Raw genomic sequence first — 26,765 nt, forward strand, 5'->3', positions numbered from 1 at the left:
GGAAGCTGCCGGTGTACTGCGTGGCTTGCGTGTGTGTGTGAGTGTGTGTGGAGAGAGGGAGGGGGAGTGCCACAGCTGCAGCCCAACAGTTGATCCTGTCCCGGGAAACAGGATCAGCCAGGTCAGGGCAGGGAGGAGGGGGGGAAAGGTTGTGAACCCGTAGGGGGGGAGCTAAGGAACCGACTTTACAAAGAGGTACATCTTCTAAAGCAAAAGCCCGAACGGGGGAGACCAGTATAAGGTTGGGAAAATAAAGCAGTTTGACCTCCTTTCTGTGAGTGGGAGTTTCCCACAGGTGTTAGCTCGCCTGTTTATTGATGTCTGACTTGCGGCTGCTCTCGTGCACGTCTGCACTGCAGCAGCTTCACGTCACCTACACATATCAAGGCAGTCCTTCATTTTTCACTGGTTTCTGCCGTCGTAACACTCTAAATGGGGTCACGCGACTAATAAAATGCAAATGACATTATGGGTGTGTGTTTACATAACGTGTGAGGTCAGACCATGTGGTCAAAGTTCAAACCCTTGCATGAGGAGAGGGTGATTAAACATCTGTGAGCATATTTATCCCACCAATCACCATGACAACCGGTGTCAGTTGGCTCCGTATGGCCCCCATGTGAACAAACAAAGCCCCTCAACAAGAGGATATCTCATCAACCCTCCAATCTAAGCACAATGCTTTTGCAGATGGGCCTCTGATCCGACCAGGTTAAGTGTGGCTATTTGGGGTTTTTGTGGAAAGAATAAGCATTTGAAACTTCAGGAAATAGGATTTTTTGGAAAGGCCCTGTGGCTCGTGACTATAAAATGCTCGTTTCGGGACTTGCGAGGTCAATGGCCTTGCTCCGCGGCGCTCACATCCTTTGGGCCTCATGCTGAGGTCAGGAAATCAAAGTGAGAAGCCACAGACAAACTGGCGATTGTCAAGTTTTACACCTTGACCTCGGCTTAAACTTGCGAGCCCCCTCCTTCATGTTTGCCGCCCGTCTCGGCATTCAGAGGAAATCAAGGGGTTACTGGCGGTTCAGCCTTGATAAGAATCTTTGAAATGAGAGAAGTTCACAGAGGGGAGAGGTTACCGGGAGTTTAAAGAGAGTGCAGCCAGTCATGGGGAGTATTAAAGAAAAAGGGAAGTCAGGGTTGAGGAACTGTGCTGCGATTCTAAAAGTGCAGCGCAAACAAAAAGCCGTTTGTTCGCTCGCCTGGACTTCATTTTCAAACCCAGCACGAGGGGAAGTTCTGGGGTGAACTCATCTTCACCTTTAGGGACTCTCACAATATGGGAAGAAAAAAAATGATCTCAGAACTGAAGAAGAGTTAAAGTTCTGCAGGGATGGAGCAACAGCATCTATTTAGGTCTCCCTGCTACACATCTGGTGACCTCCGTGTGTCCTCCCTGCTTTCAGCGTCTTTCCTGCCTTTGTTAAGACTCAGCATGCTGAGGGAACAGAAGCAGACGTTTCGGGGCAAATACAGGACATCCTCTCACTCCAATTGAACTTGTCTGTGATTACATAAAGTGCCGTTTGGCTTTGATGTCTCTTTTTGAACAACATCATTCGTTATTCAGATATTGGGACGCTGCCTATTGATATGAAATTGTTGCATTTACTCAAAAGAACTATTAAAGGGACATCTCACATGAAATAGAACTAAGCTGCCATTTGAAAGGAGAATATAATCAAACATAATGTAGGGAGATATAAATGTTTCCCCAACCAACGTGTTAGGATCTAATATACACAGTCCACGTGTGTGCATTGGATAGAAAACATCACACTTCTGAATAGCAAACTAGAAAAAGAGGAACAGATTCATACTAGGTCATGCATTTTAGTACTTTATTTTTGAGATATCAGTGCAAATGAACACCAAAAAAATGAAAACATAAAAAAAAATGAAATTATGTTTCAGGTTTTCACATGAAACAATGAAATCCCATATATATATACGCATATATATATATATGTATACATATATGTATATTTTTTGCTACAAATGTATTTGTCAGATGCACAATGCAGATCTATGATTGTACGTCAACCCCCCACTATCGCTGGAGCTCTCCCACAGCTCGTGTTAACCAGTAACAGAAAAGAAAAATCACAAAAAATATTCAATGCACGTTTATTTTTCACACAGTTCAGAATCAACTTGCTCGACAGTCTGCGGTTATTTAGGGACTGTTGGTATTCTAAACGGACCTCTCTGTGATAAAAAAGACCTACTTTTAAGACTTGACATTTTCCCTCTTCACCAGTAGGGATACACAGGTAGTTCCCATGCGTCTGCATGCAACAGGCAGCAGTGAGGAGAGTCAGACATTATTACACAACACAGCGCAGGATAGATTATTATTTACCACATAGAGACACATGCAAAGAACAAACCAACCAAAAAAAGATGGGCATAGCATCCTCTGCCTTTGTATGTACACTTGTACGCATATAATTCATATTTACATATCAGGGCATTAAAAACTAGGGTAATATCTTTTCTTAAACATTACAAAATAGTCATCTTTCATACTGAAAGTACTATTTACACAAATATATTTAACCATTGTGAAAATGTATTAATAATTGAAGAGACGTACTTCATAGGTATATGTATTAAAAAGATCACAAGACTAAATGGATAAAGCAGTGTGTGACATTAACCAAAAAGAATACAGTACAATCAAAATAAGGAGCTAGATAGCGGATATCCCCCAAGACATCAAATGTCTCGGTGGTTATTGGGGGCAGGTACACACATCCAGCTGCTTGGGAAAAAAAGATGTACCCGTGGTCTTCTCTTAATTACCATGCAATTCTTTTGACATTTTATGAGTTAAGAGGCTGCCACAAATAAAAAAAAAGAGAAAGAAAATGTCCATAAAGCACAACAGTTGAAGAAATGATGAAGAAAAGAATCACAAACCGTCAAATTCTCAACAGATAACAATACTGACATTTCTTTTCTTATTACATGCCGTTAAATGAGTGTGGAAAAGGACACCGAGGGCTCGGCTCGCGATAGTGCAAACTCTAGGTGGTCTTTCACGTGAAATGAAAAGCAACGAAGCAACGTGCTTCCCACTTGGAGTTTTCGTGTGCACGAAGAGAGAAGTGGTGGTTTTGTTTACCAGGGTGGTGAGATAACTTTCAGCCTTTTAACTGTTGCTCCAGAAACCTGTTTACACGCCGTTGCTCAACGGTAAGCACCGCACGCTCCCTGTTGACCCATCTGCTCAGAACGGCACAATCTGCAAACGCGACACCCTGAGTTTGCACTGTCGAATGCCGCCCACAAAACGCATAACTCAACGATGTGAGCATTCAAACCTCCGTAGCTCTATCCCCCTTTCATTGGTAATTATACCACACGGTGAATCTGGAGAAGCAATGCGTCGTGGTAAGATCCTCACTGGAGCTACTGCAGTGTGAACACTTTTCAAGGTCCTCCTTTGAGTGAATTTATCATGTGCGTTGTTGTAATAGAGCGCCACTAGAATGGCTTTATTTGGAATCTTATCTAAAATTGATGGGCCTCTGTCTTATCTGAAAATGTTCTGATGGAGAAAATAAATAAATGTCCAGTGAACTGAGTACTAACATTTTTGGAGTCATCAATAATAAATGTTGCCTGAAATGTTCATTCTAAATGTTTCATGACCGGCAACAAAGGGCACATGGAATAGTGATATGTGTAGAATTCAGGGAAAAAAATAATGGTAAAAGGAGGACCAAATGAAATCTATAGTGCGTGATAATTACTGATGGGAAAGGTTAGCTTTGTGACAGTTGTGCAACGTTGCCAAATATTATTTAAACATTTTGCTATGACAGACCTGTTTTATACCACTCTGTGACGTCGCCTTTTAAAATTGAATAACCAACTTTCTCTATTCCCCCAAAAATGTCCTGTTTGCATTTTTTACTATTTGTCCAATCAAACCAATTTGGCAAGTTGTTAAAAAAAAAAAACGGAAATAGAAACGAGTCAATGAATTCAATTCCACTTTGTATTTTTCTGCAGTTGATACAACTTCTACTCATATGATTGGCTCAGCCCCTGGCTCTCATGGCTGTGCTTGTCACTGTGTTTCGGGGATTGGGGGGTGGAGCTCAAAGTGTGTTCATAAGCATGCATTTCACTGATTGGCTCTTCTTTAACTCTGACCATAGAGTGGGTTCCCTCTGCCTGATCCCGCACCTCCTTCCTCAGCTGAATGCTGCCCTTCTGCAGCATGTAGTACAGGATGGGGTTGGAGCGCGAGAGGCGGGGAGAGTCCGGGTTTGAGTCACAAGCCTCCTCCTCCTCGTCCTCGTTCTCCTGACTACTCCATCTCACAGGGCTCTCGGGCTCCTGTTTGACCAAAGTAGGCGGGTCCCGTTTTTGAGCAACCGGCCATGGAGCTGGCTGGTGGCTCCAAGGGCTGCGGATGGGGCTGTCGCCCGCAGGGGGGGTGGGCAGTGGTCGGAGATTACTCGGGAGCCCTGAGTTAACAGAACCGTGAGGGTGCCAGCCCGGCAGGTGGAGGAAGCTGTGGTTTTGGGCGGGCTGACTGAGATGGCTGCCGTTGGCCTTGCCGTTGGCCTGCAGGACGGAGGGACTTGGCGCCCCTTGGGGCTGCTGGGACAGCTCCTTCAGGCAGTTGTCGGAGAGCAGAAGCTGTTTGAGCACATTGAAGCCCCGACTCTCTCTGGTGAGGGTTTTGCTCGGTGGGCTCCTTGGTGGAGCTTCCTCTTCCTTCACGTTGTTCTGCTGCTCAGGTTCTCTCTGAACAGCAGAAGATGCAAAAACATGTATGTTGCCACTGTTCACTGCTCTTGGACAGCTGGCATGATCATTACTTTCAGTCCGGTCAGAGCAGAGGCGTCTCTTTTTAGGACCTGGGCTCGGGTACTCCCTCTGTTCCTCTTTAACTGGCCTGGGCTGTGCTTCCGCCTGCATAGCAGAGCTGGTATAGTAGGTAGCAGTCTGTTGTTTAAGCAGCTGGCTGAGGAGGCCATATTTTGCAATGACCTCTGTAGGCCGTGGTTCTGTTTTTAAGTCCTGCTGACAATCTGAGGGTGGGCTGCCCTTCTCAGAGCTACTCTTTCTGCCACTAGAGTCCTGAGACACGGCCAAGGAGGGTCGCACGTCCTCCGCAAACTCAGTTTTGACCTTCACGTCCCTAGTGGGCCCATTAGAGCTGTCACAAATAGGGGAGGCACCAGGACCCTTCTCACAGCTCCCCCCTGCCACCTCCGCACTCCTCCTGCCGCTGCCACTGGGCCTCTCTTTGCGGCTGCCTGCAGCAGTGGCCGAGCCGGTTCCTAGAAGGAGCTGAAGCACAGTGCGCCTTTCAAGAAGGTTCTCGATCTGCGTTGAAGGAGGAGAAGCTTCCTTCTGACTGAAAGGTGTGCCACTGCCCGAGGGTCCGTCCGAGAGTGGAGTGGTGGTCCTGTGGATTGGAGCATTGAGCCTTTCCAACAGGGCAAGGGGCCTGCTGGCATCTAGCTCCTGTACAAGCCCTTTGCCAGGGGGGATGGGTGGGGAGGAAGAGGCTGTGCCACACTGAGCCAGATTTTGTAACAGTTTGCTGGCACTGAAAGCAGGCTCTGAAGCCTTCTCAGCAGGGAAGGCTTTGGATTTACACAAATCCAACGGGCTGGACTGGACATGGGGGGAGGGGTAGGAGTACGGGGACAGTGCACCACTAGTGTCCCGGGTGAGTGGGGAGTAGAGGGGCTGGGCTGGCGCTACGGGTCTATCTACGGGGCTTTTTGTCCTGGTCTCCTCCCAGGGGACGTGTCCCTTTGGTTGGCCTTGAGCCATGCTGGCCATAATGATATCAACGGGTGAATTGGGGTTACCTACACTTTTATTAACCATCTCATTATTTCGGCGCTCAAGAAGAAGCTGCATAAGTGTAACTTTAGAGTGTGACTTGAGGTCCTGGCTCATTTCAGGCTCCTTGTTCCTGCACAGCTTTGATCCTGATGGCTCTGGCTTCCACTTGTTTATTAAAGATTCTGTTAGTTTGTCCAGGGAGGAGGTAGACATCGAGGAGGAGGAAGATGAGGAAATAGCAGTGGAAATAGAGGGGACAAGAGTAGAGGAAGGGGAAAAGGTTGTGGCGGAGGATTGAACAGAAGCGTGGGGAGAGAATGCAACTGGGGGGGAGGAAAACACTGTAGTGGAAGAAGAGAGGTTAGACGTGGAAGAGGAGAAGTAGAAGGAGGAAGAAGGGGCGCTAGTTTTCGGCCGCGTGCCTTGTGTGCCCCCCCGGCTTCGTACGGAAAGGTCAATGGGAGAGCAGCTCGAGTAGGAACTCTCTGCATCACTGCTGTCCTTGGCTAGGCTCCTCTCCTGGACGGAGCACTCGCTATCCGACGTGACCGAAGATGAGCCACTGGGCGGCAGAACACCACAGCTGTCCTCTAGGTGCCCATTCTTGGTCAGCTGCTTCTGGCTGTTGTGGTTGTTCAGAAGCAACAGCAGCAAGCTGCTGCAGGTCTGCGGGGGACGGGTCGGACGTGAGTCAAAGCCTCGCTTCTCCCTCGGTGGTTGGCACGGAGTGGGGTTTGGAGCATGTGGGGGGGTGGGCGGGGAGCCTTGGCTGTTGCCACGCAGCAAGGAGGGACTCTGGGGACTGGACAGCACTGTTCGAGGGAGTGTTGTTGTAATTGTGGTTGTTGTCGTCATGCCATTTTGGGTTGTTAAGGAGCTTAGCGCGTCTGGGGCTCCAGGCAGAGTCCCTCCCACACTAGGTGGCCTGCTGTCCTGGCCATACTGCTGGTTGGCCATGGCAGCTAGTCTCTCGCTGGCAGATCTTCCTGAGAGCTGGGCTTTGAGGGCATGCTCTCTGGAGTACTGCTGGAGATGGGCTTCGCTGGACAGCAGCAGGGCCAGCTGACTACAAGCCACACTGGGCTTGGGTGAAGGTGCGGGACTAGAACGAATTTTCACCATGTTTGCCACCGCCTTCAGACGCTCAGCACAGGACACGGATTCAGCAGTGGCTGGGGCGGAGGGAGGCGTTGCACTGTGTGCTGACCGAGGTGATTCTGGAGGCCTGTCCTGACTATGTCCCCTGCGGCTGTAAGGGGTGTTGCTGTGATTTTGAAGTTTGCTCTTCCTCATCAGGCCCTTCAAACGGCTTGAGGCTGTCCCATACACAGGAAGGGGGTCCTTATCTGCGGGCGGAGCCTTGGATGGAGAGGAACACTCACTAGGGGGTTTATTAGAGTGCTGAGACATTGCCACACTCTGAAGCCGTGAGCTGAATGACTGAAGCAGGGACGCCAGCAAGGTGCTTTCTCCGGCGTGAGGAGACCCCTCTAGTGTTCCATTTTGCAGGCCTCCCACTTGGCCATTCAGCTCCACTGGGGGCGAAGTCATCCGCTGGGTCCCTGGATCGTTCCAGACCCCAGACCGCAGTAGGCGGGCCTTCTTCGGGTGCTGCGAAGAACCCAGGGTGGGCCCGTTAGTCCCAGCTTTGGGAGCTGTGGGGCCATGATTGGGCAGTTGGAAAGGCCCGCCCACCTTGTCACCCTGCTCCTGGTTGCTGTGGGCGGCCTCTGACCTGCCGCTCGCCGTGGCCCCAGGGCCGGCTATCACTGGATGCATCAGTAAACCTTCCAGATAAGTTAGAACAGCTGAATCCTTGTGTGTTTCAGGGCCAGGCTCCTCCCCATGAGTCATGTTCAATACTAGGTTCCCCTCGTATGGTTCAGCTCTGCTATTAGGAAACAAATGTCCACTAGGTCATCTGGTTGACAGTGTCATGTACTTCCTAAATACAAAGAAAGAAGAGTCCCTTTCTTTAGTGGGCACAGTCAGCATTGTGGTGAGGCAGCAGCCATAGCTGGAGGCAAACTGGGGCAGGTGGGCCTTCCAGGCATTGTTGTACGCCTTTAAACACTGTGGGACCCCAGAAGGCCCAGCTCCGCGCTCAAACGAGTAGCAAGCGAGGAGTCAGCTGGATTTCACCACGAAGATGTTGACACATTCCGTGGCTTTGGGATTTTTGGGATGTCTGTCCTAAGGCCCGGCGGATGTCCTCTCGGTGGCGCCTTTCTGCTTTGCAGATCTCAATTGGGGGACCTATGGAAGTGAGAGAGGAAAGAGGGAGGGAGAGATGGTTGGGTAGAGAGGAGAAGGAGAAAAGGGAGAAACTGTAAGAAGCAGGGATTTGCACAGCACTCTATCACATTCATTTCACCACCATGTCTGCGATCCCTGTTACTTAGCAACATTTCAGATTGACTGCACACGGCTCTCTCTCCTCTCTGCACTCTCCCCTCACAGCCACCAAGCAGACGATAAATGTAGATTAGGCCTGATTGGATCCAAATTGAAAATGCAAGCCCGCTACCTTGAAAACATTCAGGTCTTGAGCTGTAAGCCCCTCACAGCGATGTCTTTCAAAAGTGAAGGGCCTTGTGAGAGCTGTGAATAATTTCGTATGCAGCTTGTCATTTCAGTAGATTATTCCCCCCACCTCCCCATACCACCTCTCGCTCCTTATGCACTTGAGCAGCATCTCACACGACGCAACCCTCCACACAAAGAAGCAGCCATCCGCCCACACAAGCAAGCAATATGCATGCATGCCTAAGCACAGGGATGAATGTGCATCAACCTACACTACGTAATCTTGCTCCTTTTACCCTGAAAGGTTTTTAAATAAGATACAAAGGCAAAACAAAAAATGATGCAACTCGTGTTTACGGCTTCAGTACAAAGGCAGTGGACGATCACACTGAGGATATAGCCAACAGGCTAGCTGTAGCTCATAGTCGAGTGTGTGTGCGTATTGAGGGGGGGGCTTAAGTATCAGGTGCACCTGTCACACCACACCACTGTCAGGAGGGCAGAGTCGGTGACACTGGGGTGAGCATTGTGCCAGTTGCCATGACAGTGTCAGTGGCGCGGCCCTGGGAGACCTCTGCTCTGAACCCTGTCAGCGTGGTTTCCGTGGATACAGGACACCTCAGACAGTCCTGGCCGCGTCCAGTAAAGGTTAATTAATACAGAGCTTCCCCCTTTGCCTCAGCTGCTGTCCGTCCTTTACCTGATGCCGCCCTCACCTTCGGACCGACATGGCAGGTCACACAACAGGACAGCAGCCGTTGATTACGACCAAAGGCAACGGCAACCCACACGGCCAGCGGCCTAAATACTTCTCAGAGAGCAGTGGCCAAGGCCAAAAACAACAAAGCAACAGGCTTCTAATCAGGCTGAAATCCATCCTGGTGGCCAAGGTCCACAGGTTGTCATGACAGTCAGGGCAATTCTGTGGCACCCTGAAAATGAGCTGGGATTTAGAGCCGTTTTCAAGCTGATTAGTGCGCAATTCAGTCTGAGTTACAGCAGGAAAACAGGAAGGTGCAGCACAGAATGTATGGAATAGCATCATTTTACTGAGATTGGCCCATTAGCGTCAATTACAGTCCGAGGCCATTTTTAAGCGGCTGACCTAAATCCGACAAAAACAAAAGCCAACCTGGTCCTACTGGGCCATCTGACGTCTGCTGTCATGCTAATCTTAGATGCTCAGGATTAGGGCTATTTTCCCGCCAGTGAGCTTAGAGCAATTATAATAGAATGCCCTGTAACAGCACGTTTGATCAGCCCGGTGCACACATGCACATGTTTACCTCCCTCACAGCTCGGCTACGTAACTAATGGGATCCTGGTTAGTGAGAGAAAAAAATGGAAAAGGACAAGAAACACTGCTTCAGACATGGCAATTTCTGTTAATCTTTCGGCAGTCACCCGCAGTGAACCTTTGGAATCACAGCTGACCTGTCGATGTTTTTGCCCAAAGAAATTTCAATACAGAGGAGAAAAGGCAGCGTAGGAACACTATGACACTGCACTATGGTTAATATACAATAGAGCTTTTGCATTCACTATCTCACGGAAAGCACAAATATCTTGAAACAAAGCGGGGACCTTCAGACACGGAATGACGGAGTAGCAAGGGCAAGAACAAATGTGCTCCCCTCAGTGACAGAACTCGGTGAACTTATAAATGACGTTAATATGGGGGAAAGCCGTCCTCTGTGCCGAGCCCCTCCAGCCCTCCTCTACCATTCCCCCAATGTGTGATGTGTGCATTACTATTACATTATCTCCCCCGGCGTATACATTGGAAATGACCTTACACATCTGTTAACATGTCATCTCGTTGGTGGTGGCACCCAAAAAGCTGACCCCCCTCCCCTCCGCTCGCCCCCTCCCTCACAGTGAGACACCACAGCACCGGTTTCTGTGGTGATTATCCATTATCCTTGACAATGTCAGCCAATGACAGAGCAGGCGCCATTCTAAAGTGATTTTTACCCTCACAGTGGGAGAGGGAGGACAAAATGATGTGTGTGGGGGGGGGGGGGAGGGGGGGGGGGGTGCGCTGGGGCTCTGTGCTTTGCTCCTGTTTTGCTTAGCAGACACCGGGAACAGGAAAGGTCACTGCACTCCAGAGCTACATAGAATTACCAGGAGGCATAACACATTACGTGGAGGCCCACGTAAAAACGGGCCGGTGCAGATGTCACCGCTTGGATCTCAATATGTGACCTTCAAGCCCTCCGTTGACCTCCAGACGACAACCACGTGCACACATGAACACACTTCCTCTTTAATACAGCTTAGTTTTTATCTTCAAAAAAGTGACTTCCTGATTGACCTTCATTGTCTGGAATGGTAATCCATTTAAAGTGTATGAGACCAAACAAAAGAATTAAAAAGGGGAAGAGAAAAGAGGAGTGGCAGTTAAAGTCAAGGTCATTCACTCCGCCAAGGCTTTTCCACTTGACGCAACAGCTGGTGTCCGTGCAAAGCGCTGGGCGTTAATAAAAAGTGACAATGCTGCCTAGGCGGTGTGTATTACTAATGTCTGACACTAGCCTGGCAGATGTGTTCTCCCTGCATTTAAGGAGAGTCAAGGTTAAAGGAATTTAAGGAGCGCCGACACCTAAACACTATTAAATCATGTAATCTGCGGCCCAGCTCTGCTGCACATACTCATCGGGGTAGCTCACTTACACATGCGGCGTGACCGTTATTTGTAAATCCAATATGGCCTGACGTGATTAAAGAAGACAAAGCATAAGCTACCTGACCGAGCGCCGGTGCTCCGGGCCTGCAAACAACAAGTGAGCGTGTGCACCGGAGGAAAGTTGAATTAAAAGCTCTTTGTTCACCTTGAGATGGAGCGAGGTAAACAAGAGGAACAACACGCTCCCAAACAGCGGGAGAGCCAGGGCAAGAAAATGTTCCTGCAGATAAGTCAATCAGGACAAAATAACAATGTAACGCAACACACACACACAAACATGCACGCCCACACAATGAGAACGAGGGCACTCTGACCCACTTCTAAGGATGCATTGACCAAACAAGTCATGCATAGCGCACATGCCTCCATGTGCGCATACAGATACACACACACACACACACACACAGAAAGCGTGGATGTAGCCCACATACAGGCGCTGTATACACATATAACACAGAACTGTGGTGTTAAGTAGCAGGGGATCCATTGGGGGGAAAGTCATCCCACTTGCGTGCGTGTGAGGAACAGTGTGTCACGACAGAGCGCCACGGTTTCAGAATTGGACAAAATGGGACGGGAACCAAGAGTTTTTGGGGTCGAGCGAGAGTGTAAAGGAATTTGCGCACGCTGGTGAGTCATCTAAACGTTTTGGAGCCCAGCTGACCGGTGGAGGACACGGTCAAATTAAAGCCAGAGCGACGATGCGCTCATTGCCCTTCATTGCACAAACCCCTTTTACTTGCAGGCTTTGCACAAAGGTGCTTACGAAAAATGTTTGTGTCCACTGTAAATATTTGTGCGCCATTTTGAAGACCCACCCAATGGACGTTTCCTGAGTGGCTGAGAATTAGTGCATTAAACACAGACACACACTCCTTCCTAATGAGCCGTGGCCGCCATCAATCTATACCTCATTCATTTCTATTGGGTTCCGAGGCAATCATCCCCTGCCATCGGCCGCCTAAAATGGAGCTCATTTCCCTCCCGGAAGAACACCCATTTTCCGTTTGTAAACACAGCAGCAGACGAGGGCCCCGTGGCCGGCGTGGCAGCGCGGCGCGGCTCTCGGGCCCGACTGCAGCCGTGTCCGAGGGAAATGGGCCACTGTGCAATCAAGAAGAAATGTCCCACCGTCGGGCGGCCCTGCAAGCTGGATAAAACCAGCTGAAAAGACATGGCCTTTAATGAATCATTTCCATAATATCCTTGGCACCGGCCCTAAGAGAGCTATGCCCGTGAGTCAGCAGGATGGCTGCCTTCATTGGGTTAAAGGAGAACTGGGAGTCATGTCATGGTTTGGAGTAACGCGGTGCGTGGGACGGGTCTAAGTGGCAGAAAAAGGAGAGGACACATCTTTGTTATGATTCTCATTGACCTACTTTCTATTTTTTAAATCACACTAATGCTTACTGAGAATGATAATACAGGGGACATTCCATTACGATCCAATTCACTACTTGGGATTTATTTGAAGGATTCAGTTCTATTCAGAGTCCCACAATTGATGGAATCAATTAAATCAATTGGATACATTTAACCCAACAATTATGTGTAACCTTTTCAGGGGGAAATCTCTCAAGCAGCACCGATCCAGTTGGCAGGGCGGAGCGGAGTGCATGCCAACATACAGGAGACTTCAATGAGGCTGGTCCTACACAGCGCCATGGCTGCCAGTCCTGAGCAAACCCCCCTGCAGAGACCAGCTGGTAACGAGGACAACACTGGATGCGCGGATATTATATGTCTTCATTGTCGTGGAGGGTTATGCATGGGCGCCGTTAAGAGCAACAGGAAAGAAAAGAGAGTAAGTGCCGCTCACTATTCTTTTTTGAGATAAGGTCGATAAAAAGAGGAACAATCTGCTTGCCCTCTCACTGCCCCGAGGGACCTATCCCCACCCTGGTCCCCGCTCCTCCGCAGCCCAGAGAAGACCTCAGGATCAGCTGGAGGCAGGCCACCTCGGCCATTCAGGGTTCAGACTGGTCGCTGCATCTGATTCCCTCTCCAGCAACATCCGTGCCAACCAGTCACTGATTCCATGGGAACCAAATAAGAGCCATTTAGCAGCGAGGAAGAAACAAACATGTTCACCATCTTCTTCTGCAAAGGTGGAGACATTACAACAAAGGACAAAGGATGATGACGATGTCCCTGTATAATTAGAGCTCCAGAAAGGATCTCCACCCTCCAATTGTGACCTGGATATTGCCAGAGATGCCGGAATAAAGAGCAGACCGTTAGAAAACGTGAGCATTGTGTGTACAACAAAGCTTAAGGTTTGCAGGATTTATTGTTTTGCTTGCTTGGTTTAATTTGATATGCTTAAATATTTAAAAACAAATGTTAGTATTGTTTTCCAATGTCTTAATATTCACTGCTAATTGCTTAATTTTTTGATGTAATTATACCAGTGTCTCACAATGATGAGGGAAAAACAAAAGGGAGTTATTGTGACGGGCCTTGTTGTATCACTAGTTTGAACCACTTGACAAAAGATGACCGAAACACTAAGTAAACACAAGCAAACATTATTATTCACAGAAAGTGTGTTACTGCAGGCAGGGGGATACTCAGAAACAAAAAGTGATTCTAAACCACCATATGCCTCTCTTGAAGCATTCCACTGCTTCTGGATCGGATCCCGAGTGACCCACTGCAGACTGGCGCATGCATAGTGACTTACAATGTTAAAACACTGCGGTATGCTGCCCCAATATTGGACATTTGAAGTGCTTCACTTAAAATCCACATCCCCATGTAGCATGACATTCAAAAGGTCCTAAGCAATTACTATTTCTACAAACACAAAATAACATTTGTAATAAATAAATAGAGACTCTTTGTTTCATCCATTTTAGGCTGATGGTATAGCTATGAAAACAAAAGTGTAAGAATATAAACCCATGATATAAAGAGCCTTTTCTAAAAGACAGCTTGGAGTTAAGGTGTTAAGATTTCAAACAAACTCTCTCTTTGTGTGCTTAAAGTCTTCTTTTCCTTGAAGTACGCCAAGATCCCCGTGATCTCCTCTTGAACCGGAGACAAATCCATTTTCTCCAAGACATTAGGGTAGAAGCTACTTTATTTAGCTTGACCTCCTCCGTATATTCACAGGAGAGTGTGAGACACACTTAGTGCTGCATGCCTTCTACTATGAAGAGAGGCCGGTATTTGTGGATGAGCTGTTCTGGTCAGGAACTCATCATTACAAAATATGACCTTATATATGTGCCTTGACTGCCTCTGATTATCCTACACCAGCATCATTTGATTGGGAGAAGACAAATGACGAGTGGAATAAACCACTTTGCTGGAGCGGAGAACATAACTGGGAATCATAATTTGACATTATTTTGACTCGTGTGTTCTGGGCGTAGAAAGTAATCACTAGTATGAAAAGATGGAGCTGTCTCTCTTTCTAATTAGGTCTGGTCTCCAATGATAAAGGTGGAGGGGCAGCTGGTGGTGGTTTGAACCAGTGGTGCCCAAACCTTTTTTCTGCCTCACGGACTGGTTTCATGTTATTTTTCAGTGTGAGTGGCGACCGACTAACGCGGGGTCACACGGAGTAGCAGTTGCTGCGCACCGCGAAAAAGCACTTGGGTGATGTGTGAAGAGGGACAAGCGCAAGTGATTGGGCGAAAATCCCATCATTCAAAAAAAATAAGGTGTCCCGCTGGTCGGGGAACACTGGTTTAAACTCCTGCAGGGAGTGCAGCTTTGGGTTGGTTGGGCCTCCTGTTTCATTTTACTCTCCGTCGCTGGGATACGAGCGGCCATGTGAGCTGTTGAGCACAGCCACAGCTGAAAGAAAATGGTAAATGGACCAGAAGTGTCTGGCGCTCAACTCAAAGCTTCATGTCATCATTCAACCCGTTCACACACTGATGACACGGTGCCACCTGCCCATCAGTAACCAACATGCACACACACTGTAGTCACAGCTACAGGAGCAACTATGGGGTCAAAGGTCTTGACCAAGAACACATCGACACGCAGGCGAGCAGGACCTGGGATCGAACCGCCAACCCTCTGATTGGAGGACAAAAACTAGAAAACTAGGACACATTATTGTGCAATAGAGCAGTCACCCTGCCATTAATCATTAAAAAAAAATGCTTGCTGAATCGCTCCGATAATGAATTTTACAAAAATGATCAGTTTAATCTAAGTCACATGACCTTCCTGGTTTCATAGTTGCGGTGAGGAGTTCAGGATGGGGTGTTCTGGTAAATCCCACCCATTTAGCTTTGTTTTGGTTCCTTTTTTTATGGAAGTGTCACACGTGATGTGTTCAGAGAAATATTCCCATACTAGTTTTTTTTTACAGCATCTGGCTCCATTGGGAAGCTTTCGGGGGTTCAGCAGGTGAGCTAGAGCAGACGTGTGCCCTGATTCAGCAGATGGAATGAAAGGCAACACGGAAAATAAAATACAAATGAATTGCCATAAAAAATGTATTGTTGTATTTTACTGCAACCAAGAGGAACACGGCACACGGACCTGGTAAACAGCACAGAGGCTCGTGGGGGAAAAGAGTCCTCGTTGACAATTAAATCAGAGACAGCACGTGACTATTTCCCTGTAATGAAGGAGACAGAGAGGAGGGGGGGCAAATGACTCGAGGTATATGTGGGGACAAAGTTCCCGACGTACTGTAGGAATCCCCAGTGAGTGTTGTGTTAACGCACAACTACAGACACGCTGCTGCGCACCTTGTCATCCTGGGCTGTGGAGGCCGATACAGGTAAAGTGCAGTAATCAATTTGCTCCACCGGCAGGAGTGCTCCTTTGGAATACTAATCAGGCCTCCTTTCACCCCCCCCCTCCACCTTTCTACTTCCTCATTCACCTTTCTCATGACTTGACCCCCCCCCCAAAGCCTCTCCAGTGCCCTAGACCTGACCAAATGCTAAAGGCGGGCGGGTTGTCTTCTGCACAGATAACTGCTGCCACTAATCAAGCCTACGTGTACCGGGGCGTGGGATTAAAAGAGCTCGCACAGCTTGACTCGGGCACTGAAATGTGTTAGCGTGCATGCTAACACACACACACACACACGCACACACACACACGCACACACACACACACACACACACACACAAGGTCAAAATAAAAACCTAAAGGGAAGCCAGCAGTGTCTTGTTCTAGAAACACACACAACACGGGAGCGAACAGCATAACAAGGTCAACTTAAAAGCTGATGTTGGGTGAACATTCCACGGTGCTACAAAAGAACACACACACACACACGCACACACACACACACACACACACACACACAAGGAGATTAGATCTAAATTTACTCCGCTAGTCAGAGCTCTCGGCTCTATCTCTCTCAGAACACATGTCACGCAGGGAGTTGCAGTGTTGTGCAGTGTCTAGGGGGGCGGGGAGGGGGGTAAGAGGAACAAACCCGACTGTCAATTGACAAGGCTTTAATTTTTGTTCGTTTTTCATTTGGAGGGAGGGCTTACAAGAGGGGGGGGGGGGGGGGGGGGGGGGGGGGCTCGACACCATATCAAACACATACCGGAGTTGCCTGAAGGCTGTAACAAAGCGCTCTCGATGTTACACAATGCGCACATATACCCCCCCCACACACACACACAGGAGACGTGGAGGAAAGTGTGTACCAGCGAGGTGGGGGGGGGGGGGGGAGAGACAACACCAGCCTATGCATCAGCAGGGATATTTCATTATGTACATAACGAGTGCCATTAATCGCTCTTAACAAGAGGACACCTCACCTTGGCAGTCCCGCACACACACAAACACACACACACACACACACACACACACACACACAGCGGGGAAGATGGGGGCAGTGGGGCTTTAGAGGTGGGGGGCATGGAAATAGCTACAGAACGCAGAGAAATTAAAATTCACCACACTGTAAGGATTCTCCGCCTACTTTTGACCGCGTGCACAGCCCTTTCCCCGGGGGGGGGGGGGGGGGGGGGCGGCCGTCACGTACAAGCTGCTCGTCTGATGGAGACGCGTAAACACACATTATGAGGCAAAATGAATGAAGACATACATAAGAGAGTGTGTGGCTGTGGCGGGAAATGCCGCAGTAGCGCTTGCCAACGGGGGCTTGTGCCCTTGACATACTGACACGGGTGGGTGGAGGGAGGGAAGAGGGGGGGGGTGGGGCATAGCCGGCATGTGACACTCTCGTTCCTTGCCTCATCAACCGCCCGCCTTGCCACCTGGCAGGCCCCTCCCCGACACCTTCTTGCGACCTCATCCTCTGCTTTGTTCCCCCCACCCACCTCCTCCTATGCCCACTGCCACCCCCTCCCATCCTGCACCTCTGCAGTCCAGGCACCCTGTCTGCCCCACCCCTAACGCTCTGTATCCCCCCCTCCTTCCCTCTCCCTCCCACCGCGGCTGTGCAGCAAGGTCAGCCGGGTCACCGTGTCCTCATCTGTAATCCGCTGCCATTCGTCATCAGTCCCGGCCCGGACAGGGGGAGAGGGAGAGAGAGAGAGGGGAGGGGAGGGGGGAAAGGCAGGCGCTTCGATGAGGGGAGAATGCCCAATTAGGCAGCTGTCACACACACACACACACACACACAGCTCAGCACAGCAGAGCAGGGAGCTACAAAGAGAGGAGTAGTAAGGCTGCAGAAACAGCGTACTGTCCACAGACGGGGAGGGGGGGTGCAGCGGGTGTACATGAATTCTTTCAGCTGTGAGTGTCTGTGTATTGTTGTGTGTGTGTGTGGGGGGAGAGGAGGGGGGGGACTACAGTTTGGATATATAGGATTGTTTTCATGTCAATGGCTTTTAATGATACAAGTGTCAAAATGACCCGTGGTCTGTTACCACTAGATGAATGAGATGATCAGGGATCCGGAGCTTGGTGCTGCAGGAGAAACACCTGATCCAAAGGATGCAAATATCAAATGGTTGACAAATATCCCATAATTGGATCGTTAATCACCAGCAAACATATCTGTTTTTGCGAAATGGGGAAAGTCAGTCAGTCATATACGTCCTATAGAGTTGACTCCAGCTGGGGGGGGGGGGGTATCCAAAACGACGGGCACACCCTGGACTGGTTCACAGTCATTCAGAGACACACCTACAGGCACTGTAGAGACACTCCCACTGACCTAACCCCCAGAACATGCAAACTCCACACAGATGGGCCGCTGGGGGGGTTCTAAGCCAGGACCTTGTTGCTGTGAGGCAGTAGTGCTACCCACCACACCACCGCGCTGCCGTAAAGGGGCAAGTAATCCAATGATACGGAGGCAACTTGACTGAGGGCGTGGGGGGTGATTTATGGGCCGATTCACAACTTGAGCCTGTAGCTATTGATTGCTTGGTTTAAAACGCTTCCTCAGCAAATCAAAAGGAATAGTTGAAATGGTCAGTGGGGATTGATGTTGCGACGAGACTCTGGTGTTTTCCCGGTTCCACTTCAAATGTCAGAGTTCACAAGGGTTCAGAGCTTCAAATCCAGCATTGAGTGGTTGTTGTTCTCAAGGATTGCATCACTGGAGTGAGGGACACTTATCCCGTAAATCCTGTCTGAGTAGAAAGTACACTTCAGGGGGACTTGGATGCATACGTTGACCAAGGTGTTTGGGAGGTGTCCTCGCAGCTCCTCACACAGAATTGAGGGCAGGCCAGTTGCATTGATGCAGAGAGCATATACACAGTGGCTAAACACTACCCCTCCCCCCCCCCCTCCTTACATACAACGTACAACTGTACCCACCGCAATTGGAATTTGAATGTATTAATTATTGCTAGAAGTGACCTTGTTCCACTACCTCTCACTGTACGTATTGTGTGGATGGACACAAAGGCCTTCACAGTCTACCATTACAGTCAAGTAACATGTTCTTGTTCTGCCATTGATACTCCATTACACTTCCAGTAACGCACCAGGTGCCCTCTCTGCCTACACCAAATAGACTTAGACTATAGCTAGAAGCTATAAAACGGACTTTTTATTGTCAAGCGTTTCCGACAGTCCAAATTTCCACTACTCTCAGGAGAACAAGTCAACAAGTGGGTGATGAAAAACACTCTTTTGCCTAAACTATTAAACTACTAAACTAAACCATTTCATGTGAAAGAAATGTGCTATGAACGAGTTGGCCGGGACAAACAGTCAAAAGACAAAAGCTCAGTGAAAGTTCAACTGACCTGAAGTCTGTTTACACGGAGCAGACAGAAGACGGGAGAAGTGAGCTGAGCTTGCAAAAATGTAATTGTTTAATAAGTTTAATGTGGAGCTTCACCCTGTACTATGAAAAATGCAGTTTTTGAAAAACAAATGATTAAAGATATTCAACTTTTTCTCATGAATGATGTTATATATAAGTTATATTTTAACTGTGTTATGCTGCCCAGTCATTTTTGAGTTTGCTGTACTCGTGTAGCCGTGACTGGGCTGTTTCCATGGAGGAGCTTTTCACACTGCAGGTAAACAAGGCCCTACTGAGCTGAGTTACTTATACAGTGGGGGAATCATCGGGGCTATTAACAGGCCGAGGGTGTGTGTAGCTAAGCTAGCTGTTGACTGTCAGTAAATCCCTCCCAACCGTAGGCTACCAGCTGGCTAAACCTGGGGCTTTGTTTTCTACTAGTGGTACATGCAGAAGATGGGAGGAGGGTATTTCTAAAGGCAATGCTGGGCTTGATGGCAATGCTAAACCTCACTTTTGCTGCCATTAGTTACCATTGAAGTAATGTAATTACTTTTGCTGCTCAGTAGCATGTAATCAGTAATTGATTACAGTATTCAAGTCACATGACCTGACTTAGTGCAACTACTACTAGTTTTGGGTGTATAGAAAGACGTAAGAAGGCAAGGAAAGCTGTGAATATGTTGTGATGTTTATTAGGGGGACTGTAAAAGCCCTATCGGGTCCAGTAGGCACACCACAAGGCCTTCTGGGAATACTTGAGTCATTCCTGTTGCACTCCTCCCACCTCTCTGATTGTTATTATAATGACTCAGTGTTTTGTCGGCCAGATCCTGCTTCGCTCCTCCAGCACTGAAAGTACCTAAAGTGCTCCCAAAGTCTAAAGATTGTGATCTGCGATGTCATATTGATGCATGGCCCGAATCGCCTCCATTAGCGGCTGGGGGGACTGACTTTGTGGGCTCATACGACGTCTGCCTGTACTTTATACATCTACAAGGGACTTTAGAAGATAGTCGAGCCTATTAGCTCTGTTCCGGGAACCGCGGCCTTATCTCCTTCTAAAAAAATCAGCCTCATTACTTTCACAATGTACTTCTTTTCCAATCCATTGTATGTTGGTGTGAAATCATAACTAAGGCAAGTATTCCCATAGTATGCCCTATACTGAAGACAAAGATACTTATTTATTTAGAGATGATGCTCCCATAACATTTCTTCTTTCAGACCAGTGAAAATAGATCATACAAAAGACACATGTAAGTGTTTATTTTAATACCTTGCTTATGTGTGACTGTAAATTTCTCCTAAAGTGACGGAAAGTTACTTCATATTGTATTCTTTCCCTAAAACAGTTTGTTGATCCAGAATTCCTCACTTCAGTGGCTCTGACATTCCCCAACCTTTACAGTCACATTCCTCTCCAGATTCTGAAGCTGTGAATAGTCTTCAACTCTAAATTGTAGACCACTATGCAATGTTTTATTGCTAATAACATGACAACAAAAGGATTGCTCTCACAGGGTGGGGACGCACTGCCTACCTAGTGAAGGAGTTTAGGTATCTCTGATACTGTTCAAATGCGAGAGTACGATGTATCAGGAGATCCAACAGGTGCGATTGCGGAGCAGGTCAACAGTCCGACCCTCAACCATGGTTGCCAACTCTGGGTCGTGACCAGAAGAACGAGGTCGCGGACACAAGGCGCCGAAATGGCCGGGCTCAGCCTTAGAGATAGGGTAAGGAGCTCGGACTTCAGGAGGGCTCTTTGTGTTGAAAGGAGTCAGCGGAGGTGGTTCGGGGATCTAACTCGGATGCCTTTTGGACGTCTCCCACTGGAGGTTCTTCTTCTGGTAGGAGACCCCCGGGGAAGACCCAGGACACGCTAGAGGGATTATATTTCCCCGCTGGCCTGGGAACGCTTCGGCATCCCCCAGAATGAGCTGGGAAATGTTGAAAGGGAAGTCTGGGTCAGCCGGCTGGGCCTGGTGCCACCGTGACCCGACCCCGGATAAGAGGAAGAAAATGGATGAAGAGAAGGAGGATGATTTCTCCTATTGCTTTGTAGGACAGTATTTTCAGATTTATGAAGTGATACAAAGAGATCTCATTTGCACATTTACACACAACATTAAGGAATCACATGTCTTAGTGTCATAGAGACATTTTTCTGAGTTACATAATTCTACCCCATTCAATTGTAGTGTCTGGTCTTACTCATTCAGTAGAACCCTCTGCTGGAAACAGGGATTGACACCCCCCATTGTCTGACACCCCCCCCCCTGACTGCGTGTAGCACAACACCCTGCTCTCTGTGTAATGGGCACTGCAAGTTGATCCGCCATTGAGCGACGGACACACGGATACGATGTAAACAAAAGGTGGACGAGCGAGTTCTCGCGGCTGCTGTTCTCTCAGTGCGACCACATGACCTGAAAGGGTTAGTCACCTGTTGGAGAGTGATTAAGAGATGCTAGGGCTTAGCTAGGAGATCGCATACATACAACAGATATATTGACCAATACGTCCTGTTTCCGTGTTTTGCGAGAGATAAAAAAATCATGTGTATCGTTCATTGTGTTTAACTTATTAGAAAAGACACCTTACAGTACACTAACTTCTCTGCTCACAGATCCTTTTCGTAGGAGGCAAAGCACAGGTTACCGGTGACAGTAACACGGGCAGGACCTTGAGCAGATGAAAGGAAGCCAGCCATCACCCCTTTTGTTACTGAGTGCGGTCTGCTGAAGGCCGTCAAAATACCTCATTTCAAAAAGAGATTCATGTCAACACTTCAGGAACTAACTTGGTGTGCAGGAGAACGCAGCTTTGCATGTTGGGAAATCTTCAAAGAGAGAAGGGAATGCACCTAGCTAACCAATGCTAGCGAGCTTTAGCTGCCATCTTTGGATGGACGCCTGATTGGCTGTAAAATGTTTACATTCACTTCAGCTAAATAACCTCTTTATAGTCTCAACCGCCAGCTGAGGAGCTTTTGGAAGCGTCCACCATTGCCTCTCTGTCCCTTTATATAACTATTTTTCTCTCTCTTCGATACCTCTCCCTATCCCCCTTGAGGTTTATCACAGTGACTCTCTCTTCCATCTCCCCCCCTTGCTCTCCCTCTCTCTCTCTCACTTCCCCCCCCCCCACACACACACACACTGCCTAGATGTGTGGCTGGCAACTACAAAGCAGTTAGCCAAGCATCTCTTGGCTCCGAGCAGAGAGAATAAGACGCTTTCATTACTGCCCTTAAAAAGCTCTCGCCCTCACAAAAACCCCCCCCCCGAAAGTCACGGGAAACAATTGACAAGTTGAAGGACATTCTTTTCCTATGCAACTTAATTCGGTGTGTGTATGCATGCATGTCAGGGGTTGATGGTTTCTGACCCCCCTCCCTCCCAGTTCCCCTTTCCTGTTCCTCTTTAATGTCACAGGGCTGCCTCATATGACCTTGAGAAACAGCGTGGGCACTGCAAGAGCGAGAGCTGCCTCGCCTGCGGGCGCCCTTGAACTGGATCTGTGCGACGAAAAAGAAAAAAAAAACGGCCTGATAGACATCTCAGACCCCCCCCCACCCCCCCGCTTTTCTCCACGGCTCTTTTATTCAATCTTTGCCTTTTCTTATCTGTTCCCCCCGTTAGGAAGACATTTATCAGAATGCTGTATCTTTAACCTCGCTGTTGGACCGAGATAGAAACAGAATTTCAAAATGTCTGACCGGCCTGCACAGATTTATTTTTAAACCTCCTCCTTGAAGGCCGAGTGCTGTGCCGTTCCAGGAAAAGGGTGTTGGTGGTGGGGGTCTTTTTATGGAATACACCTGCGTGATGAGATGGCCATCCCGTCCAGAAGTGTTGTTCACCAGCTTGGACATTCCAGAGTGTTTGTTCCCCCCCGCTCCGAGCTGCTGGCACACGCTGACCTGCAGCGTCAAAACAAACAGTCCTACCCCCTCCGCTCGGCTCCAAGGATGAGCTCGCCGGCCAATCAACATTCTCTGCCTGCGGGAAGGGGTGGAGGGGCATGTTGTGACAGGTTGATTGTGACCCAACAGGTCCCTGACTGAGGACCTTGGATTTTCCAAAGTAAACACATGGTGCAAAGTCCAAAGTCTGCCTCCGCGCTGAGAGCAAAGTCTACTGTAAAAGCACAAAGAGGAGGTTTTTTGTTTTTGTTTTATATCAGCGGGCAAATATTGCGGCACTCTCCTTGCGACGGTGACTGGGCCACCAGGGATCAAGCGATACAGGCGATATTTGCAATGTCCTGTTTCAGGCACTGTGTTCAGTACGGGGTGCGTGGAAATCCAAGGCCTTTTCTTTCTTTTGACCATGTGTGTAGGTGTGTAGAGGACGGCACCGGAGGTCGGGGCACTCTGAGACTGGCTCGGCCTTCCCGCTGGTTCTCTTCATGCCTGACCTTTTCAAAACTGTAATGTTATCACATGTCACACGCAGGCCTGCTGGAAACCATCTGCTAGAGGCACTGTGGCGACTCCCTATCACCCGGAAAAAAAGAGAAAAAACCCACCGGCTGGAGTGGCCTAGTACTGGTCCTGACTGGCTTCGTGCTCAGCGTGTCCCACCTTCACAGACTGCTCACTCCCCCCACAGAGCGACGTGAGCCACGAGCAGTCTCCTCAATTAGCGTTAAAGGGCTTTTGCACAGAGACATGGAGTTCTGGGGCTAAGAATAACACGAGACAGGTCTGCTGCCCCCGCAGCGTCAGGGCTCTGGAGCAGTGGCACCGAGAGGGGCCCGGTGCCTTTAGCTAACCGGAGTCTCGCTGCTGATCCGATCCCCCCCTCCCCCGCTATGTTTAGCCCCACCTCGGGGTATTATGTTATGCTTGCTAGTGCGACACCTTGGCTAAAAGGGATGGGTTTCTTTTTGCAAAAGCATAAAACAGGGGACTTGAATGTAGTTGCAAACAAGAGTGTGGAGGCCAGCTCAGCTGGACCCTGGAGGCAGCTAGTTGGGAACATGTTCTGCCAGAACCGTATATATAAAATGTTCTGTTGTTTTTGAACAGTTTTGAACTTCTTTAATACATTTTCATTTTCCGGTTGAAGCTATAGGGTCCAAGGGGAAACGCAACCAAAACCTAATTCAGAGTTGTGTGGAATGCTGTACATGCTGTGTTTCTTTGCTATTGTAAACCACTTCTTTTTTTAATCGTTGATGGCAGTTCCACATTGACATGAATATGTGCTTGTGAACTCACAGCAGAGAGGCAGGAAATGTTGTTTTGTCAAGGTAAATACTGTGAAATTACCCCAAAATGTAAACAGACAAGATTGTGGAGGCCCCGCAGCTTCCTGGAGAAATAGCATTGCTCCATCAGCAGTCGGATGCAGAAATAAATCCAGATTCTTTGCTCTTTGCTTCAACATCTCAGAACAACAGCCGCATCCTTAGCCATCCACGGCTTGAGGGCAATTTGCAAAAACATCAACACAAGCAAAATTCTTCTTCCACTGCGGATGCCACAAGAAGTTTGGTTGGGTAGCACATGGAAGTGTACAGTGGCACACGTGGGTACCGGGTCAGATCACAATCATGTAGAAAAGACCCATCCTTGACATTTTCCGTGACGATGTGACATGGTCTCATAAAATATTGTTTTTGGCAAAAAAAACCTTTTAATGAATCAGGTTTGTCTGAAGGACATGTTTTCACAGCGATAGAACATATTGAATTGAATTTTGACTCTATCCTAACATCCCTACTCAGACTGGCTTTAAATATGAATTCTGCTTCAGCCGGCGCTGGAGAACTACTGCAGCGCCTTTGAAGGGGAAGCAACATGCAAACTTGAAACATGACCTAACTTTTTTTTTTTTCTTGTTGTTTTGGTGAGACAGAAAATGATTACCTAACGAGGGCGCGTGTATGCAAATGTTCTCCTCAAATGTCTGCCACAGACGATATGCAAAGAGGCGGCTGCATCTGTGTCGGCCCTCTCTGAACACAGTTAAACTCGGCACGGTACATAACCTGACCTGAATTAAAGGGAGAGAGAGCAGCCTTCACTCAGAAACCAGCAGTCGGGGGGGGGGGGGGGGGGGGGTGTGTGAAGAGATCGTCGGGCTACGACTGAAGACAGAGGGGGGGGGGGGGGGCATGTAGGAGCTGGCAGCGCTTCAGAGGCTCCCGCGCTACTGTAAGGCTTACGTGTGTGTGTGTATGTGTGTGTGTGTGTATTGTCGTCTTTATAAGTGTGCGGTTGGGGGAGCGCCGTATAATCTATGGTCCATTTGCAGCTTCCCTCCCCAGTATGACGACCCGTTTACAAGACGCAGCCTCTGCTGCTGACCCACTTCTGAGTGGCTGCGTCCGCGCGACAGGGCCCTGCCTACCCATCAGGCACTGCTCCTCGTCTAACTGACGATAACACCGCCACCCTCTGCCTCCGTGAACTGTGGAAAAAAAAGAAAGAAAGAAAAAAAAATAGGTCGCCCTGACCCACTTTTCTTCTTCTTTCTTTTCTCTCTCTCTCTCTCCTCCCTAACATTGTGCGAGGAGTGCTGCAGAGCATGATCGAGGGAGACAGTACAAGGGAAGAGGAGACAAAGGAAGGAAAGTGGAGGAAAAAAAAGAGAGAGAGAGACTTCTGTGTGATGAGTCCCTGCACTTTGGAGATGCGTTACTGTGGCCTCTGGAACAAGAGGGGCGACCCTTATCAGCGCTTGGCAAAAACACTCCCATGCCTTGATGCAACAACTGCCCCCGGGCTGTGGACATGGCCATCTTCGTTGACCTCCTCGCCCCGCCTCCTGATTTTCACACCTCCTCTTTTAGGTGGCCCTCATCTCACATCTTTCTCACAAAGCTAAATCCTCTGACTAATTTAAAAACACACCGCTTGTCTGCAGGCGTTTAACAAAACAAGAAGGTATGACGTGTCAGAATAGAAATAAATGATGAACCTCTCTCGCTACATCACATGACACAGCCCCCACTCTCGTCAAATGCCTAGAGCTCATGATGAGTCTCATGTCATTCACAGCGCATTCATGCAGCCCCCCCCCTTCTTGTTAGCCACGCACGCTCACATCCATACGCATATCGCTTTTCACTCGATTGTAACAGCGGCACGCCCCTTGCTCCGGCGTCTGGAGCCATTGCGAGGACCCTGATTGACGTTGCACCTTTGCCTGCCGATTGAAATATTAATGCGCTGGCCTCAAGCCATCACTCACTCCTGGGCCTCGGCGTTGCTTGGCAACCATAGTTTAGCTTCTGTTGGAGAAGCGGCTGACATTTAATTAATCACCTCTTACATTTAACTGAGCTGAATAATTTGGTGCACCGCACAGCATAACTTGTTTTTAAAAAAAATGTTGTAATAGACTCGTTAAGTAAGTAATCGTTTGTCCCGCACCGGAACATTAGTCCCACCAGCTGCTAGCCACTACATGTGTTTGCATGAGTGCTCCTTTGCATCAGCCAGTTTCACACTCTGCTCTAAAAAAAAAACAGTGGAGGGGCTGACCTGCTGCTAAACTCTCACCGGCCCGATGCTAAGCCCCTGCGTGCTAATGGTGACCCAGT

General features: G+C 48.6%; 1 protein-coding gene across 2 annotated transcripts in view; it reads right to left on the reverse strand.

Annotated features, from left to right (window-relative positions):
• Positions 1–2,113: 2,113 nt before the first annotated feature.
• Positions 2,114–26,765, reverse strand: part of nrip1b (nuclear receptor interacting protein 1b) — a 34,047-nt gene continuing 9,395 nt past the window's right edge. For both annotated transcript variants that reach the window (XM_037466865.2, XM_037466866.2), the window contains one exon: positions 2,114–8,079. In XM_037466865.2, coding sequence (XP_037322762.2) covers positions 4,036–7,677 — 3,642 coding nt within the window. In that variant the 5' untranslated portion in view covers positions 7,678–8,079 and the 3' untranslated portion in view covers positions 2,114–4,035. The remainder of the gene's footprint in view (positions 8,080–26,765) is intronic.

Source organism: Pungitius pungitius, chromosome 16 (genome assembly GCF_949316345.1).
Source record: "Pungitius pungitius chromosome 16, fPunPun2.1, whole genome shotgun sequence".
In the NCBI taxonomy this organism is placed as follows: domain Eukaryota; kingdom Metazoa; phylum Chordata; class Actinopteri; order Perciformes; family Gasterosteidae; genus Pungitius; species Pungitius pungitius.